Genomic DNA, 18587 nt, shown 5'->3' with positions numbered 1-18587 from the left:
TTTTTTGTAACTCTGATACCCAAGTATTTGACAGTATCTGAGATTTTAAACTGAATCGAAGCTGCACATCTGTTGTAAGGGTCATCAGGTCACTTTTCTGCCAGTTGATGGTATACCCAGATACTGCACCAAAACTATTAATCAAATCTAACAAATTGGGAATAGAATACTCAGGGTCTGACATGAAAATGGCAATGTCATCAGCATAAAGTGATATTTTATGTTCAACACCCCCGATCACTATAGGTTTGATAAGTTGATTTTCTCTTATGCTGATGGCCAGGGGTTCAATCGCCAAAGCGAATAGCAGAGGTGAGAGCGGGCACCCCTGACGAGTGCCCCTCTCTAGTAAAAACGGGCGTGATCTGTCTTGGTTCGAAACAATTGAGGCAGAGGGGCGTATATAAGCCAACCGAATCCAGGATACAAAAAATTCACCGAGGCCAAATTTTTCTAGAACCTTAAACAGATATCCCCACTCGACCTGATCAAATGCTTTTTCAGCATCTAAATATAAAACCGCTTGTTTTGACCCGAAAGGAAATTTATAGTATGTTATATTTAACACCCTTCTAGTATTAAAGAAAGAATATCTGTTAGGGATGAACCCCGTCTGATCTTTGTGGACAATGGACGCTATACACACTTTTAGTCTACTAGCAAGTATTTCAGTGAAAATCTTACAATCAAGATTTAACATGGAAATTGGACGATACGATGCAGGATTAGAATCATCTCTGTCAGGTTTTAGAAGCAGGGTTATATTCGCATCATATAAAGTAGCAGGAAGTGCTTTTGCTTTCATAGAGTGTAAGAGCATTCTAAGCAGGAGTGGGGATATCTGTCCAGCGAACTTTTTATAGAATTCTGATCCATACCCATCTGATCCTGGGGCCTTCCCAGAGGGTAGTGATTTAATGGCATCAGAAACCTCTCTTATGGTCAGAGGTTGATTTAAGGAATGGCGTGAGGCATCGTCCAATCTTGGAATGGGGATGTCTTTAAGCCAAGAGTCAACATTCTCTTGTGCATTTGATCTATACAAATCCTTATAAAAACCAGCAAAACGTTCATTGATTGACTTTGGGAGTGTAAGTATGTCCCCAGTTTCGGATTTAATTCTATGTATGGCCCTACTATTTTGTTGGCCTCTAAGTTGTCGAGCCAAGAGAGTATGTGGCTTGTCTCCAAACTCAAAATAACGCACATGCAAACGAGAAATTTGCGCGCTCACTTGTTTTGTTAAAATTATATTATATTCATATTTAAGAGTAATAATTTCTTGTAGTGTAAGATTGCAATTGTTTTGTCTATAAAGTATTTCCAATTCTGATACCTTGTCATCAATTTCCCGCAGCCGAGAATTTCTCATTTTCTTTTGTGAGGCCTCAAATGAAATTATATGTCCCCTCAAAACCAATTTAAATGTTTCCCATCTCTGCTCTCCCATCCCAACTCTGCTCTGTTTATTTGTCATCCAAGACATGGGGTGCGTTCAGGTTCGAGAATAGCGTACGTGTTTTGTTTTGTGCTTTTTCTTAGCAAAGATATACCACACAGGACGTGCTGGCACTCTGTTTCTTTAATAGCACATATAACTTCAACATTAACACAAACGTATGGCTCTCGGCTGGCCGTTTCCCTAACTCACTTCCGCATCATGTGAGCAAAACAATATTGGCGCCGTGTGCAATTTAGGGTGCCTCAGATAATTCTCTATCAGAATATTACAGCACGTACTTCTTATAACTCCAGGCTGTTTGTCCCTGCTCATTCAATTAGACAATGCTTTACAAAGCTTGCTAACGTTTCTGTGTTTGCTACACCTGAATGCTAGCCTCGTTCCCATCCCCCACTGTCAGCCAGCAAGAATGCTGCTTCCATCTTGAGGACGGCAGACGCTTTGAGGGTGACAGGAGGAGTAGGGGGACGAGGCTACCTCAATGCACCACCTGGATAGATGCGATGGAAGTGATTGTGATTGGCTGAGGGTTAGAGTCATGTGTCATGGTAAGCCAATCAGAGCCGTTTTTTTTACACACAAACCGGAACAGCGCGTGCGGCAAACACACACAAGCAAAACAGATGCAGAGGGATATGATGGCAGAGCATTCAGAGGAAAGTTTGTCCTTTACGAGGTGGATATATAAACACTGTTTCAAGTCAAAATACTTGAAGTACAGTAGGCTATGTCTACTTGACCAGTTGTCTCAGGTTGTGAGAGATTTAATTGATTAAACTCACTTTATATTGTTTACTGCTGATTGTTATTTTATTATATTGTTTACTGTTCATTTTTATTGCACTTCAAGTGTAGGATAAATCTGTTGCTTGTGAGGTGCGATAAATATTACAAGGTTCTATAACACAACTACCTGTCTGTTCTTCTCTATTCAACTGACTTGAATACTGCTCAGAAAATTTCAAATTCTTTGACATACAACAACTTCTTTTTAAAGTAATGGAAATAGTTACTTTCCCTGGTAACTAGTTACTTTTACTATAGAGTAATTCAGTTACTAACTCAGTTACTTTTTGGAAGAAGTAGTGGGTAACTATAACTAATTACTTTTTTAAAGTAACGTGCCCAACACTGCATATGAAACATCATGCATGCAAGCAGAGATGCCCACTTTGCATATGCAGAGACAACATAAGTGAACATTAATACAGTACATAAATATACAAATAATATAATATTGCATTATAAATAACCCTCTCCCCCACACACACCCACACACATTTAAGATCACATGGATGAGAAATAGCACATCCAATGCCCTTGCATTGTCAGAAAAAAACCATGGTGGTCACAGATGTGTTGAATAGAAAGATTTAAAAAATCAATTTAAAAAAAAGGAAAGAAAATTATAAAACCAACCAAAATGATAACATTTCGTTGTACAACCTTTTGGAGCTATCACTGCGCCAAAACTTATTTTTTTCTTTTCATTTTTAATTCTGATTCTTCTTCAGCAGTTTCCCTAGAAAAGTTTGAAAATTATTTCAACAGAAAGACATTCAACCAAGGTATGTCCTCTCATTAGCATCACTTGACTTTATATGTATAACATATGATTGGTGTCCGTTAAGCGGCCAAGTTAACGGTATTAATGTTGTGGTCATTGCCCAGACTCCGCTCTACTTTTACTTATAACACCCCGTTTTAACATGTTGTATTAGTTCAACCTTGGCAAGCTGGGTGTGGCAGACCTTGGATGCACCATCAGGTCATCAGTAATCACCACTGCTTTTAAAAAGCAGTGCCAAATGACTCTGCTAGTTACAAGTGGTACTTTGGAGTACCCCTGATTTTATACCTGAATACCTGATTTTTGAAGCATTGCCTTGTCTCTGTTTTTTCCACCAGGACACCCACCCAGCAAAGCCCTCACAGCCACCTGTTTGGAAGAAGCCACCTGCCACAGCCACTGACTCAACTATCACCCAGCCAGCCGCTCAACACCTTGCCTTCATTAAAAAAAAAATCTCTTCACTCTCCATCTGCTTACTAATCGTACTTTGGTCCGCATCGGCTTTGCCTACCTTGCCTTAACAATTAAGTGGTCACTTTTTTGGTGACAAGCCATGTATCACAGTATATATGTGCCAGACGAAGTAAAGGAAAAGGTTGTTTTAGGAGCATTTGCCTCACTTAATAGAAAAACTTGAGTGCAAAACATAGGAATTGTGAGTGAACATATCTCATTGGCATCTTAGACCGACAATAACACCAGCATTCTTCAAAACATTTTGGTCACTTAAAAAAAAGGGATATTTTATCGTGATTCCACCAGAGGTGGGTAGAATAGCCAAAAATTTGACTCAAGTAAGAGTAGCGTTACTTCTAAATGATATTACTCAAGTAAAAGTAAAGGTAGTCCTCCAGAAATGTACTCATGTACAAGTAAAAAAAAAAGTATTCGTTACAAAGAATACTTAAGTATTAACATTGTGAGTAACTGCTTACAATGTCTGATTTTTTAAACAATACGATCTCATAAAAATCATTGAATTCAACCAGAACAACACTATGATTCACCCGTCCAAAGAGTATGAGTGCCCTCTAGTAGAGAAAAAAAAAACATTGTTACTTCTGATTGGTATAATGGAGTCATGTGGTTATTGTTGCGACGTCTCATTGGTGAAATTTGCGAAGGCCTATGTCGGCATCTCTGGCAAAAATAAAATCAATATGAAGAATAAAGACGAAAAATGTAACAAATCTAGTGTAGCCCAAAGTAGTGGAATAGGAGTAGTGTTTCTTCACAAATCTACACAAGTAAAAATAAAAAGTATGGCAATTGTAAAACTACTCTAAGAAGTACATTTTTATCAAAAGGTTACTCAAGTAAATGTAACTGAGCAAATGTAACATGTTACTACCCACGTCTGGATCCCACACAGTGGAAATATGTACCTGTGTTTACACTCCACCACTAGCGAGAAAAAGACTTTAAGCAGCAAGCTACTACCCCCCCAAAAAAGCATAAATGTATCACGGTGTAAGGATATTTCAGTTTGGAGGCTTGGTAAGCAGACAAACTGCCATAAAACGGAAATATGTCATCGGTATGTAGAAATTCATGTCTCCAATGAATACTGCTAACTGACCCTTGACAACGATTGCAGGGGTCCACTTCCTAACTTGGGTTTCAAGCAGCAGGTCTTTATCCAGAGTGTTTTAGCCCAACAGGGTGTGTATAGAATGACTCCCCCAGCTCATTCAATGTGACGAGTGAAACAGGCAAGAAACTATTTTCACGTTGGTCAGCAACAATCTGGAACTCAAGAGAGTCTTGGCAACCAACCTGTGTAACAAAGAGCTGTGGTTCCTATCTATTTAGGAAAAAATCCAAAGTAAACATGTATAATAATATGCTTAGAGGCTCTTAAGAATTTATACTTCATTGTGGTGTTGGCGTCACAGTGCCTAAATGCTGGGGAAAAACTGTGGAAACTCAAGCAATTGTTCTCCATTAATTTGAAACTCCGGTTCATGATAAAAACACTTCAACAGAAATACCTCATAAAATTCCTCACCTTTCTATATGCGTTACAAAAACATACAGCAATACACTTTGTTGTATGAACAAACTACTTCTTGTTAGAATGTGGCGGAGGTACGTGAGGGAAGTAAACTGGATGATTGTTCTATTATCAGTCTTTTTAGAATTAAAAACACAAGGTTGTAGTTGCAATCACCTCAATGAAGTTCAACTAAGAGATGGGACCAAGAAAAATAATACAGCCTCAGATGCGACAATAAGGATGACAGCTTCACCAGTTCAAATCCAAGTAGCATACACGGCTGGCCAAAAGTATTGGCACCCCTGCAATTCTGTCAGACAATTTCTCCCAGAAAATGATTGCAATTACATATGTTTTGGTAGTACTATCTTCATACATTTTGCTTGAAATGAAAAAACACAAAAGAGAATGGAAAAAAGAGAGACCTAAAAGAGACGAGAGACCTAAAAAAGCAAGTCTGGAGTTTGCCAAAACTTACCTGAGAAAGCCAAAAATGTTTAGGAAGAATGCTCTCAGGTCAGATGAGACAAAAGTATAGCTTTTTGGGAAAAAGCATCAACATTCAGTTTACAGGGAAAAAAACGAGGCTTTCAAAGAAAAGAACACAGTCCCCACAGTCAAACATGGCGGAGGTTTCCTGATGTTTTGGGGTTGCTTTGCTACCTCTGGCACTGGACTGCTTGACCGTGTGCATGGCATTATGATGTCTGAAGACTACCAACAAATTTTGCAGCATAATGTAGGGCCCAGTGTGAGAAAGCTGGGTCTCCCTCTGAGGTCATGGGTCTTCCAGCAGGACAATGACCCAAAACACACTTCAAAAAGCATTAGAAAATGGTTTGAGAGAAAGCACTGGAGACATCTAAAGTAGCCATGAATGAGTCCATACCTGAATCCCATACAACACCTTTGGAGAGATCTGAAAATGGCGGTCTGGAGAAGGCACCCTTCAAATTTCAGAGACCTGGAAACGTTGGCTAAAGAAGAATGGTCTAAAATTCCAGCAGAGCATTGTGAGAAACTCACTGATGGATGCCGGAAGCAGTTGTTCGCAGTTATTTTGTCTAAAGGTTGTACTATCAAGTATTAAGCTGAGGGTGTCAATACTTTTGTCCAGCCCATTTTTAGAGTTTTGTGTAAAATGATTATGATTTAAGTTTTTTATCATTCTCTTTTGTGTTTTCATTGCAAACAAAATAAATGAAGATATTACTACACAGCATTTGTAATTGCAATCATTTTCTGGGAGAAATTGAGCATTACCTGACAGAATTGCAATGGTGCCAATACTTTTGGCCAGCAGTGTATACAACTTTTTCTTTCCAACAAGGAGATTTCATAAACTCAATGAACTGAGATGACAGAAATTATTGTAACTAAGAGAGCGTTATGATATCTGTTGCAAACTCTTAACAGTAAACCCTAAACTGATTTCAGCAGTTTACTGCGGTTTGCCTTTATCTAAGCTGCCTAACCATACGTTGGCTAAAACTACAACCACAACTTCCAAATATGGATCAATGTAGCAGATCTACTTATGTGCTCCTATGTAGGCTTTTATACATACTGATTAACGGGCCACAAAGTGAGTATTTTTAACGAAAAGTCATTTTACATTTAGAAAGAACCAAATGTTTATTTCTGGCGCCCGTCAGCTATTCACAGGAATAGTGACTAAGCCCCACTGGAAATAATTTTCATATTCACAAATTTGAAGCCCGCTTTCATTCGACTATTACTCAAAAGACCTAAGCTTGACCGCGGGAGTCATAGCGATTATAGGCCAACGTCAAATTTCTCTTTGATCCACAAAAAATTCTTAAAACTATCGCAGCACATCAATTTCATGATCGCATGACCTCTAACAATGAATATGACCTTTTTTTAAACTGGGTGTAAGTTACTCAGTCTTAGAAATTGATGTATCTAACTGACAATCAATAATTCAAATTTGTCCTCTCTAGATAACATTGTAAAACCTAAATATCTCCCACCCACTGCATACATGTGAACGAACTCCTTTCATTTAGGTCTTTCGATTGATACCAGTAATTTTTTTCCCTCAGTGCAAGCTGGTAGTCGGAAATCATAGTTATCACAGGCTCGGCAATCTCAGCGTATCGTGTGATTCATGGCAATGTGACTTGGGTGTTGCAAAGTCTCACCGGAATCAATCCTTCGTCTGTGATCCTTTCTTAGATGTATTTTTTTTGTTTGTTTGTTTTTAGATTTTCCTTGCCCATCGGGGGGTTTTGATCAATCGCCAAGTCTTTGCTACAGTACGTGTGCATATGTATATCTTACCTTGGTCTTCTAAATATCAAGCCATATTGCTGGCAAGCGAGGCCAACGGTGGGGGTGTAAATGATGGGCATGAATCTCTCGATGTCTGACATGATCACACGATAGAAGAGCTTCTCGCTGCGTTCCTGGAGCCCCATCAAAAACACATACCTGGAAATGACAGGGATAAGCACATGTTAATATTTAACCTATTGAGGACTCATACTGAACAAAGGAGAGCCCAGATATTGAAGTTTTATTTAAGTCAGATGTAACATTCAATCATGTAACAGACATGGTCATAGGAGCGGCAAAGAATCTCTTGGGAGAAAGTACTGTACAGTATATGAAAGACAACTCATGGGAAAGTAAGTAAGACAAAAATAATGAGAGAAAACGAAAACAAACTCTTTAATGTTCAAGTTTTTTGACAGGGAAATAAAAGTTGCACATGGCCCAAATTAGGTAGAACATGCCAAAAACTGTTTTTTCTAATCAGAACAGTTTCCATAAGTTCTCAAGCACAAGGTGGCTCTTGTTGAGCGGATGAAAAGATTCCACACCCTCTCTACTGTATACTAAGCCACAGCAGCTGCACAATGAATGATGGCGATGGCTGGACTTGAGAAATGTTGGAAAACCACATTAGTCTCTGCCACATGTAATACATCAGATTTGAACCAAAGATAATTACTATACAGTTGGCAGCTAAAATATACTGGAATACACCAAGACATGACACCTATCCAGGTATTTCAGTACACTAGGAAATCAAAGAAGTGACAAATAGGCATCCACCCACTCACCCATTCATCATCCATCCATTGCAATCCCTGTAGGTCAAGGTTGGGCTGTAGTCTATATTCCAGCTGACTATAAGTGAGAGGGGAGGTACACTATAAGATCCATGTAATTTCTATGCTGCTTTAGGGGGTTAGGCAGAGGCCTATACTAACTGAAGCGTTTGCCTGTAGACCAGGGTGGTACAGGTTTCTAGACAGTTACAGTACATATAAACCAAGGGCGTAGGTTTGGTCTCAACATTGGTAGGGACGATATTACAACATAATCTGGATGTACACTTTTTGCTGGGGAAGGGACATTTATAAGACAAAACAGATTGGGTAAACGGGGGTCAGGGCTACATTTCTCACCAATATGAACCTAATTAATTGATAGGCTAAATGATCAATGCAAAATAAATCTGTACTGACTTTTACTAAGTTTCAAGTGTGTTAGTTAGAGGTGTGCATCGGTACTGCCCTCACGATTCGATTCGATTCGATTACGATTCGGAGGGCCACGATTCGATTCAATTCGATTCGATTCGATTAAGAGGGTTTCGATTCGGTTCGATTCGGCAATGCATTGCGATGCCTTAAAGCCTGGGATGCATTAAAATTCTAAAGCAAAGCATATTTTTCGTGAATCATGAGGCAACACAAGCGGTCAGACATTAAACAACTTTTTATTGGCTCTTGTGTCACTCCTGGTTGAAGTCAAATGAAAATACTTTTAGATATATATTTCTTTTAAAAAAACAAAAAACTGATCACAGCATTTAATTGGTGATTTGAATGAGACCAGGGCTTTCTCTTTTTTTTACACACAGTAGCAGCCTTTCACACAATGCAACATCTGAACTCCTGTGCAAAATCAGTAATAGCGGTCACTGTATTTTAGTCACAACAACCCATCGATAAAAATATTCAAGTAAATATTAAAGAAAGCGACAAAGAAGATATTGTAGTGCAGCAGCATCTTTATCGCAATATCAATCCAGGGATCAGTTCAGTTGCAAACAAAACATCCAACTAAATTGCAATGTAGAACAAAAGTAAAATGTAGGCCTAGCCCACTATATATGTGCAATCAACTTAGAAATGCAATTAGTAAGTACCACATACAAATGAAAAATAATGATTTAAAATGAAGTGCAGCAGCATTTTAGCAGCCATAACAATCTGTTTCAACATGAGGAAATATCATTTTTTTTGCAATTGAGAGAGCAGAGAGATAGTAGAGGTTAGATGGGGCCTAAAAAAATCCAGCCCGACCCGACACGGCCCACTGGTATTGAAGCCCGACCCGGCTTGGAGTGACGCAAAAAGAAGAAAAAAACGCAGCAGCAGCAATTTATTTTCATTTCTTAGAGTTGGCAGAAAAAAACGCATGTTTCTTAATGTTTAAATAGTCTACATATTTTTGTGATCATTATAGAAGCAACGCGTTAACGAAATAATGCTGGGAAAGTTTAATATTTTTTTTAAAAAAAAACATCCGATTTTGCAAACACACAGAGGAGAGGATTCAAAAGGATCACATTTGTGTTGCCTTTGTGTGCATAAAAAAGTGTCTTTCGTAACGAATTCTCAGTTGGCAGAAAAAAAAAACGCAAGTTTTCTTAATGTTTAAATAGTCTACATATTTTTGTGATAATTATAAAATCATTTACACAACGAAATAATGTTGGGAAAGTTTAATATAAAATAAAAATTTTTTTTTAAAAAAACGAGTTTGCAGACACACAGAGGAGAGGATTCAAAAGGATCACATTTGTGTTGCCTTTGTGAGCATAAATAAAAGTCTTTCGTAACGAATTCTCAGTTGGCAGAAAAAAAAACACAAGTTTTCTTAATGTTTAAATAGTCTACATATTTTTGTGATAATTATAAAATCATTTTCACAACGAAATAACGTTGGGAAAGTTTAATATAAATTTTTTTTTTTTAAAAACGAGTTTGCAGACACGCAGAGGAGAGGATTTAAAAGGATCACATTTGTGTCGCCTTTGTGTGCATAAATAAAAGTGTCTTTCGTAACGAATCGCAAGCGCCACAGCGGAGGAGAAGAAGAAAAAGCGGGCAGCGCCACTGCTTCATGTGAGTGCACAAGCAAATGCACAATACAGAGACCATTTTTTTTTTTATTAGTCCGGCGCAGGGCGGCCCGACCCGAACGTGAATGCTTAACATTTTGGGCCCGAACCCGAACTCGGGCACAAGATCTAACCTCTAAGAGATAGGACATAACATAACAATGGCTGAAGCGGAGAAAGAGGGAGCAAGAAAGATTCTTGATGCACCTAAGACATTGAAAGCTGACATCTGGAGACATTTTGGCTTCTATGAGGTTGGTGGGAAACTTGACCAGAGTTATGCAGTGTGTAAAAAATGAAACATGACAATAATAATACAAATGGGGAAACCAAATCCATTGCATCACCGGAATTTCGCAGGGAAGATTTTTGAACGTACTTATATATTTTAAAATGCGCTGAATCGATTCGGCTTGTTGCCCGCATCGAATCGAATTGTCCATGCCCCGCATCGGGATGCATCGCCGCATCGGTTATTGTTGACACCACTAGTGTTAGTTCAGGTGATACACCGTTCGATTCCATTTTGACCCATTTTAAAAACTTCCAGAATAAATGTCTGGATTTTATTAGCAAATCTAAACTGCAATATTTGAACACAACTTATATTAACATACAAATGAAATACAAACTTGTTAATTATCAATTAACTACATATAAGGGGGTAATCATTAGTTCACTACATTTCTTAGTTTGATTAACGTTAATAGTAGAAAACATACAGGAGGATATTTCTCTCAAAGCAGCTTCGTCCTCGAGTTCGAGAAATTCACACAGATTGATGTTAAGATAACTCTGATGCAGGTCAGATTTTCGGTAAAAAAAAAAAAAAAAAAATAGTGGTGTGTTCCCCACCTCCACACCATTGACATCTTTTTACAGTACTTAAAGTGGCTGCTGCTGGCGGAAAAAACATTCTAATATCCCTTGTGATGCCGCCTCCTCGGCATATTGTATTTCTGTCGAGCTGTGAATGCGTGTGTGTGGGAGGGAATCAAGTCATCAGCCAATCAAACGTGCGTTTGAGGGGAAAATAATGGACTGGCACATCCAGCGAGTGAAAAGGGGTCCATGTACGACTGAACATAATCAAAGTACTGTAATTAACTTAATAATGGTCGGGTCATTTCTATCCTTACAAGAAGACATTCTAAATGACCTATATAACTGAAGTCATTATATAATGCAAATAAGGTCAAACTTCAAAGTGTGTGGGGACAATTTCAGCATCCTAAAATGTTGGTAGTGTTCTGTCCCTACCGTCCCTATGCAAACCTACGCCCTTGATATAAACAGATATTATAACACACATGAGATATTTTGTATGGTCCCAACTTTTTTTTTTCATATACGAGTAGGAAGACGGTTTCATTAATTTCCTATCCAAACCATGTTATCATTGCATCAAATGTGACATAATTTACTGAATGATACTTTTGTCATAAGCATTCATTCATGATCATGTCAAGTTAGTAGTAAACATTCAAATAAAGTGCAACCAAAACAACCAGAATAATTTGCTAACTCCACACACAAAGGTTGGAGTTGAAAATCCAACCAAGAACCTTGACTTTAAAGCAGTCAAGGCATTTATATTTCAATTGTCAAACATATTTTTACATTTAACATAGTTCATGTGTGCCTAATTGAAAAGATCACTCACAGCCAGAGGTAGGTAGAGTAGCCAAAATTTCACTCAAATAAGAGTAGCTGAACTTCTAAATAATATTACTCATGTAGAAGTAAAAGTAACCACCCAAAAAATGTGACTAGACTAGAACACTATAACCAATTAACCGTCAAAGACCTTGAGTGCCCTCAAAACATTGTTACCTCCGAATGGTACAATGAAGTCATGTTGTGACATCTCAATGGTGAAACAGGTAGAGCTACTGTTGGTATCTCCGACAAAAATAAAGACAATTTGTAGAATGAAGAGGAAAAATGTAACAACTAGTGTAGCCCAAAGTAGCAGACTAAGAGTAACAGTAGTGTTTCTTCTTCACAAATCCACCCAAGTAAAAAATATTGTGTGGTATACTATTCAAAGAAGTACATTATTCTCAAAAAGTTACTCAAGTAAATGTAACGTGTTACTCCCCACCTCTGCTCACAGCTGATATGGCAAAAAATGTGGTCTCTGAATGTTAAATTTGCACAGGAAATGGTGTTTGATGTCTTCAGTTTCATGACCCAGGTGCTGTTTATGTATTCTATTTGATGTCACGAGTGTTTCACATTTTATTTCAGTGTTTGGGTTTGGTTACTGTATTATTTTTCTGATTGCTTTGAGTGCAAAGTCTCTGAGTTTGTTTACATGCACGTGTTTGAACAAAGTAAATTGAAGACAGATGAACTTTTCTGAGGCATGTGGTGATGCGACCCTACTCTGGACTACAAAGAAGGCATTTTGCCGCATAAGATAGGATATCAACTATCGCCAAGCGAAAGCTCATTTCACCATTAAATGGCTATGTAGATAGGTGGATCAGTCCCATGAGTAACTTGTAATTGATAATATTTATGGTCTCTCAGACTGGATGTTACGTGACACATTTTCGAAAATTCACACTCGTCGGGGGTGTGTGTGTGTAGGGGGGGTCAAAATGGCACCCCCATGAGCAAGTATATAAATACAGGTACTTATAATTACAGGATATAATAACATAATTCTGTTTTTGAAGTAAACTGAATAATTTATTGAAAATAAAGTATATTATTTAGGTTCCTTTTAACATCTTATTTGGTGGATTTGTTATGCAAACAATGAGAACAGGACATTATTTAATTTCTGGCATTAATTTAGCAGTGCCACATCTATGATACAATGATGCCCATGGATGCATCTCCATGATGACCTTTACAAGTGCCAGTTTCTAAGATTGCATAAATTTCAGCTTGACAGTTCAGACTGAGGTCCCATTGTATGATATACCCTGTTTTAGTCTGTTTTAGATTAAGGTCCACCTAAAATGTTAAAGTGGCCCAATTCCAATCTTGAAAATACTGAATAAATTTGGCTTATAGGCTATTGCTCACACTGCCAAGAAAAGTCGCAATTGCAAAAAAATAAAAAAAAGAATCATACTTTTGTTACTTTTGTTAAGCATCCCACTGTGGCATATTAAAACAGGATGACGCATACTCCATTTCAGCATTCATTTTATTAAGCAGTATCATTTCTCTCTTTTTCCTAACCAACCAAGAACTTTATAGTTTTATGTGAGATCAAGTTTGGTCTGTACATTTATTATTCAGCTATTGTTTTCTAATCACACTTTTGAGGATGAGAATAGCCATTAGTGTAGTATGTCAAGTAATTCCCTCTTTATGACAGTAAAAACAGTTACTGAAGTCCTGACTCCTGAGACATTTGTAGTAGGGTTGCCAACTCCCAGGACCAAAAAAATAAATAAATAAAAAAATAATGGACAGATTGGTAGAGCCGGCCGGCCCGATAAACGTCACCCTTTAATTTTTTTGTATGTAAAAAATGTTTTTTTTAATGAAAATAATTTTACTCAAAACTGAATTAATTATGTATATATTTGAGTGATATAAGCATACGAAAAACAATAATTATCAGCAATGTAATTTTATTACACAAAATACTAGGATAAAATTACCATACGTTATGCTGAATTTAGAACTGTATAATTTAACCTTTAATGTCCTTAGCCTATTCTTGTGTGTGTGGGTTTGTGCTTGTTTGAGTTTTTGGGTGTTTTTTTCCCAATACTTTCTAAAAACATACAAACATTACTCTGCGGCAACTTTTTTTTAAACCAAATTTATGTGCGTTCATAGCCCCCTTTGCAATGACAGTTTTGCAAATGATCACTCCAAATGTAATGTAGAAATGCAAACAAAATTGACAGAACTAAAAAATATTATACATAGTGAAAATAAAGTACACATACAGGGGTTGGACAAAATTATTGAAACAAAAAAATCAACAAAAACTAATTTAATATGGTGTAAGTTGGCCTTTTGCGGCCATTACAGCCTCAATTCTCTAAGGTATTGATTCATACAATGAATTCTTTCCAAAGGAATTCTAAGCCATTTGTCAGTTATAATACCCTCTAACTCTTTTAGAGACTAAGGCGGAGGAAGCTGACGTCTTAATTGAATCTCTGAAACTGACCATGAATACTCAATTATGTTGATGTCTGGGGATACGAGGTGCTCAACTTCATTAGAATGTTCCTCATGCCAATCTTTTAACAATTATGTTCAATGATTATGATACCAAAATGTTAGGTGTTTCCATTATTTTGTTCAACTCCTGTAGAAGAACAAGAAAAAAATGATCATCAGTTTGAACACGGTTTTTAGTCGAGCTACACTCAAACCTCTTAGCTCCCACACGCTTATGTTGTCTTCTGTTTTCCTCAAGGCTAGCCGCAGAAAACCTCCTCTACGAATGAGATGAGTGGGATTGTCACTGTTTTGTCAGCTTATTGGTCAGAAAGCAGGAGAGGCGGGGGAATGCACTCCCCTACATATTCTTGAAAGAAGCCATAGCGGTATTCGTTTGTTCTACAATTAAAACACTATTTTCAATTTTTATGATAATACGGCAGTGCTTCTCAATTATTTTCTGTTACGTCCCCCACAGGAAGACGTAAACGTTCCGCGCCCCCCCAACTCTCTGCTGCCACTGTAAATATACCGTAGTATCATTTGTATATAAAATTGTTATTATTATAAGTACAACTCTGCATAACATTGTGTTCTTTTTAATATCAAAGAAGAAAGTAATATACTGTAGATGAACTGAAAACCAAAAAATCCATTCTGTAAAAATACACTCAAGATACATTTTTGACGGTTTGATACTGAAAAATAAAATTTAATAAAATCAATAAATAATAATAAATTCAAATTGATGAGCAACATTAACTAGTGACGACAATATGTCGAACAATTACACCGAAAAACAAAAGTTAATAGAACAAAACGACAGTGTCATTGGACAGAGGGACAGTTTTGATTTCTGCTGCAGGCAGTATCAGCTCCTTTGCTATGGTGTGGGGTTATTTTGCACTGAGCAACTTAATATGCCACCTTATATGATGCTGACAGTGCTCGCTGGTTTACTGATGTAACACTGACAAAGCGGGAGGATTGTTGGCAATATTTGTCACACTCCGAACAAAAAAAAAAAATCCTGCTGTCCGCTGCAAACATTTTTAGACAAAGTAAACAGACTGGTCTTTCCTCCTCTCTCACTACTAAAAGTACTAAAAGTCAAAGCTAAATGCCCGTACGCTTCGTCATATTTCCTTGTCTTAGCTGTTCATATCTCCAGTGCTTTTGCTTTGTGCTCTTGTTTGGTTCAAAAATACTGCACACACACTGGAAAAAAAATGAGCGGCACTGCCACCCACTGAGTGGATGTGCAATTACACTTTTTCTGGTACATCAAAAATGTATGTTCCCCAAGGTCACATGCGCCACCCCCAGCATCGCTCTGCGCCCCCCTAGGGGGGCCCGCCCCACTATTTGAGAAGTACTGTAATACGGGGACAAAGTGTGTCCCTAAGCTCAATACAGCATTCATAGTTTTGTTTCTGAATACTGGATGATTCCGTTTTTTGAGGGACGATTGGCAACCCTAATAGAAAAAGACATTAATATGCAGTGCTGTTGTAAACATACAACCAAAGCAAGATCAAAACTCAAGAGATGGGTGAAGATTAAATGAGGAATAAGCCATGACAGAAAAACAAAAGCTTTTAATGCACGGGTGTAAAGCTCAAGAACAGAGTGCACTTGATCCACAGACAGATTTGAAGATAAAGGGCACGGCAATCAAAATAAAGATCTAATAAGTACTTCATGTCATTGATGCTATGGTCTTCATAGGGTGATAAAGTACATAGTTAAAATCACTTTTAGTCTGTCAAAAGAAAATCACTTATCCATGAATATGAAAATGACTGATGATGCAAATGGTTGAGTCATAGACAGGGCCTGGAAAAGGAGGCACATTGACAAGCAGATAATATCAAGCAATTGGCTCATAATTCAAAGGAGTGAACCGGGCTCTAGTTCAGCATGTGGTCTATTATGGGAACAAACAACTCCTACTTATGTGTTTACACATTGCAGAGGAATGAAGCATGCAAAATAGAACTGATGTTGAATGTTATGGTTGCTGGTTTTAGTAAAATACCCGTGGGAGGAAAAGGGAGGATACAGAGAATTTAGGGCTTGGGGTCTGTTTAATGAAATATTTGATTTTCAATATGAAATTACACAGATATAGATTTTCCTCAGAGCCAGAAGAATCCTCTGGGAAATCTATCAAAATTCCAGATACATGATAAGAAAGCACTAAACGAGTGGGGCTATCCACTTGGGGGTATTCAGTCTGTTTTCGAGACTCACCTATCCAGGTCATCTTTCTTCATTTCATAATTCTTGAGTACTCTGAGCAGCTGGACGTCCTGAGTAATGAAACAAGGTGGAAGCAGGCCGTGGATCCCCAGCTGCAGACGTTCCTCCAGGGAGAATGCCATGCCCTGTAGACAGACAAGAGGCCCTTGACACTTTAATAATTAATTAATTACAATTTCTAAAAAATGTTAAAGATTAGGTTAAAGAGACTTTTTAGTTTAAATGCTATTTAGGGCCATTTTTTTGTTGGTTTGCAAAGTACCCCTCTGAAACTTAACAGCGTGTTTTCTCCATGCACCCAGATTTAAACGTTTTCACTGTCATTTCTGTAATTGTTTAATGAAAACTGTACACACATCAGAGCCTCTCATTTGATTAAAGTTCAATCTTGAAACATGTGTATGCAGCCTATAAGTAAAAAATAAAAATAAAAAAGACAGACACTTGCTTACACATGTGTCTCGAGTTCATGCCTACTGCTCCTTCCAGAACTAATAGAGACCAGGAATCAAAGCGTCAGTATATTGGCCAAATGTACTGACTCAGTAGTCATTGTTTAGCTCGAATGAGGGTGAGGATTGAGTCATAGCGGTTTGTGATGCATTGATGCATCTTACCACCCAGTAGCACAAAGATCTTCTTCCCTGAGGAATCACAAGAAGCAAGATGGCCCAGTCAGCCTCCCAGGCCACAGAACCCAAGAACACCACATGTCCAAGTAAACCTCCCTACCAGCAACACCATTTTACACAGGCACACCCCAAGGCCAAACAAACAGAGGCCCCCAAAAGCACACACCCTTGACCATTCAGTTGCCATCTGGGTATCACGAATGAAAAAAAGCTTCTTGGTCACACAGTGGCAACTACCCTCATTCAATGTAGCCTTCTACTACGTCGAAATTCAATTCAAGTCCAACTAGAATCCTTGGAAAGTCAATCTCGTGACCATTACACCAACTTCATTAACGTTTGTGCCAGTGTGAGATAAAAGTGTGTTTCTTTTTGAACAGACAGAGAGCACTTTCCCCAAACAAAGGCACTGTGGGAGGGAAACTATTTATGACATCAATCAATGAGCATAAAAACATTATTTCCTGAACAATAAGGCAAGGCAAGGCAAGGAAAGGTAAAGCAAATTTATTTGTATAGCACAATTCAACTCAAGGGGATTTTCATCACATAAAAATAACAAATCACAAATAAAATGATACATAAAAATCACATTAAATTATCAAGACAGATAAAAAAACAATTATAAAGAAAAATAGAAATAAATCGGAAAAAATGAATGAAAAGCAAGCCTCATATAACTTGAACTTGACAATAAAACATGCTCGTTTATCCCACGGTGCCTGTTATATTTATGTCAATCAGGTTGGTGGCAAAGGTGAAAATTAGTTAAGAAGCTAAACTTAATTTGATGTGGAAAATCAATATGAACTTGACTTTTTTTTTTATTACTTATGGCCTAAATAGCAAACCATTGCTCTTTTTTTTTTATCCGCAGGTGTTTTCATTTCTTTATCTTCGCCATGCTAGATGAATGGGGCTCTGAAGTTCTCTCAGAACATCCTGGATTAGAGGAATTAGTTTACCATCTGTTATGCATTTTACATGCTATACCAGCAAAATAACAAATTTGCCTTGTCAGTAGCAAGTAAAGCTTGAGGAAAAATCTGATTCCCGTCTAGGTCATGGTGCCTAATCCAAATTCTTTAGATTCAGTTACATGATGCGGCAGTGTGTATTTTTTAGTATTTGTCAGAACTCTAAAGTCTGTTTGGAGATAGGAAGAGGTCCCTCATATCCACATTCAAGGACAGTAACGTCAAAGGACATTTTTAGTGTGCAGTGGAGTTAGCGCATCATTTTCAATTGTTGAAGGCCCTTCACATTTTAACTCAGGCAAAAAAATCCTCTCACATTTCCTGTCAATGAGAATGGGCCTTTTGTCTGATGTTGCCTTCATATTTCAAAGAAAAAAAAAC

General features: G+C 37.7%; 1 protein-coding gene across 4 annotated transcripts in view; it reads right to left on the bottom strand.

Moving 5' to 3' along the window:
- The window catches only part of me1 (malic enzyme 1, NADP(+)-dependent, cytosolic), a 141607-nt gene that overhangs the window by 72174 nt on the left and 50846 nt on the right, over positions 1-18587 (bottom strand). Inside the window, exons 1-4 of one of the 4 annotated variants that reach the window (XM_057834237.1) lie at positions 17330-17610; positions 17215-17241; positions 16589-16722; positions 7336-7485 (exon numbers count right to left, since the gene is read on the bottom strand). In XM_057834237.1, coding sequence (XP_057690220.1) covers positions 7336-7485; positions 16589-16722; positions 17215-17241; positions 17330-17416 — 398 coding nt within the window. In that variant the 5' untranslated portion in view covers positions 17417-17610. The other 3 variants (XM_057834240.1, XM_057834239.1, XM_057834236.1) reach the window with 3 other exon arrangements.

This window comes from Corythoichthys intestinalis, chromosome 4, assembly GCF_030265065.1.
Source record: "Corythoichthys intestinalis isolate RoL2023-P3 chromosome 4, ASM3026506v1, whole genome shotgun sequence".
Classification (NCBI taxonomy): domain Eukaryota; kingdom Metazoa; phylum Chordata; class Actinopteri; order Syngnathiformes; family Syngnathidae; genus Corythoichthys; species Corythoichthys intestinalis.
Note: the sequence above shows the minus strand (reverse complement) of the source record. Positions and strands in the feature narration are given on the sequence as shown.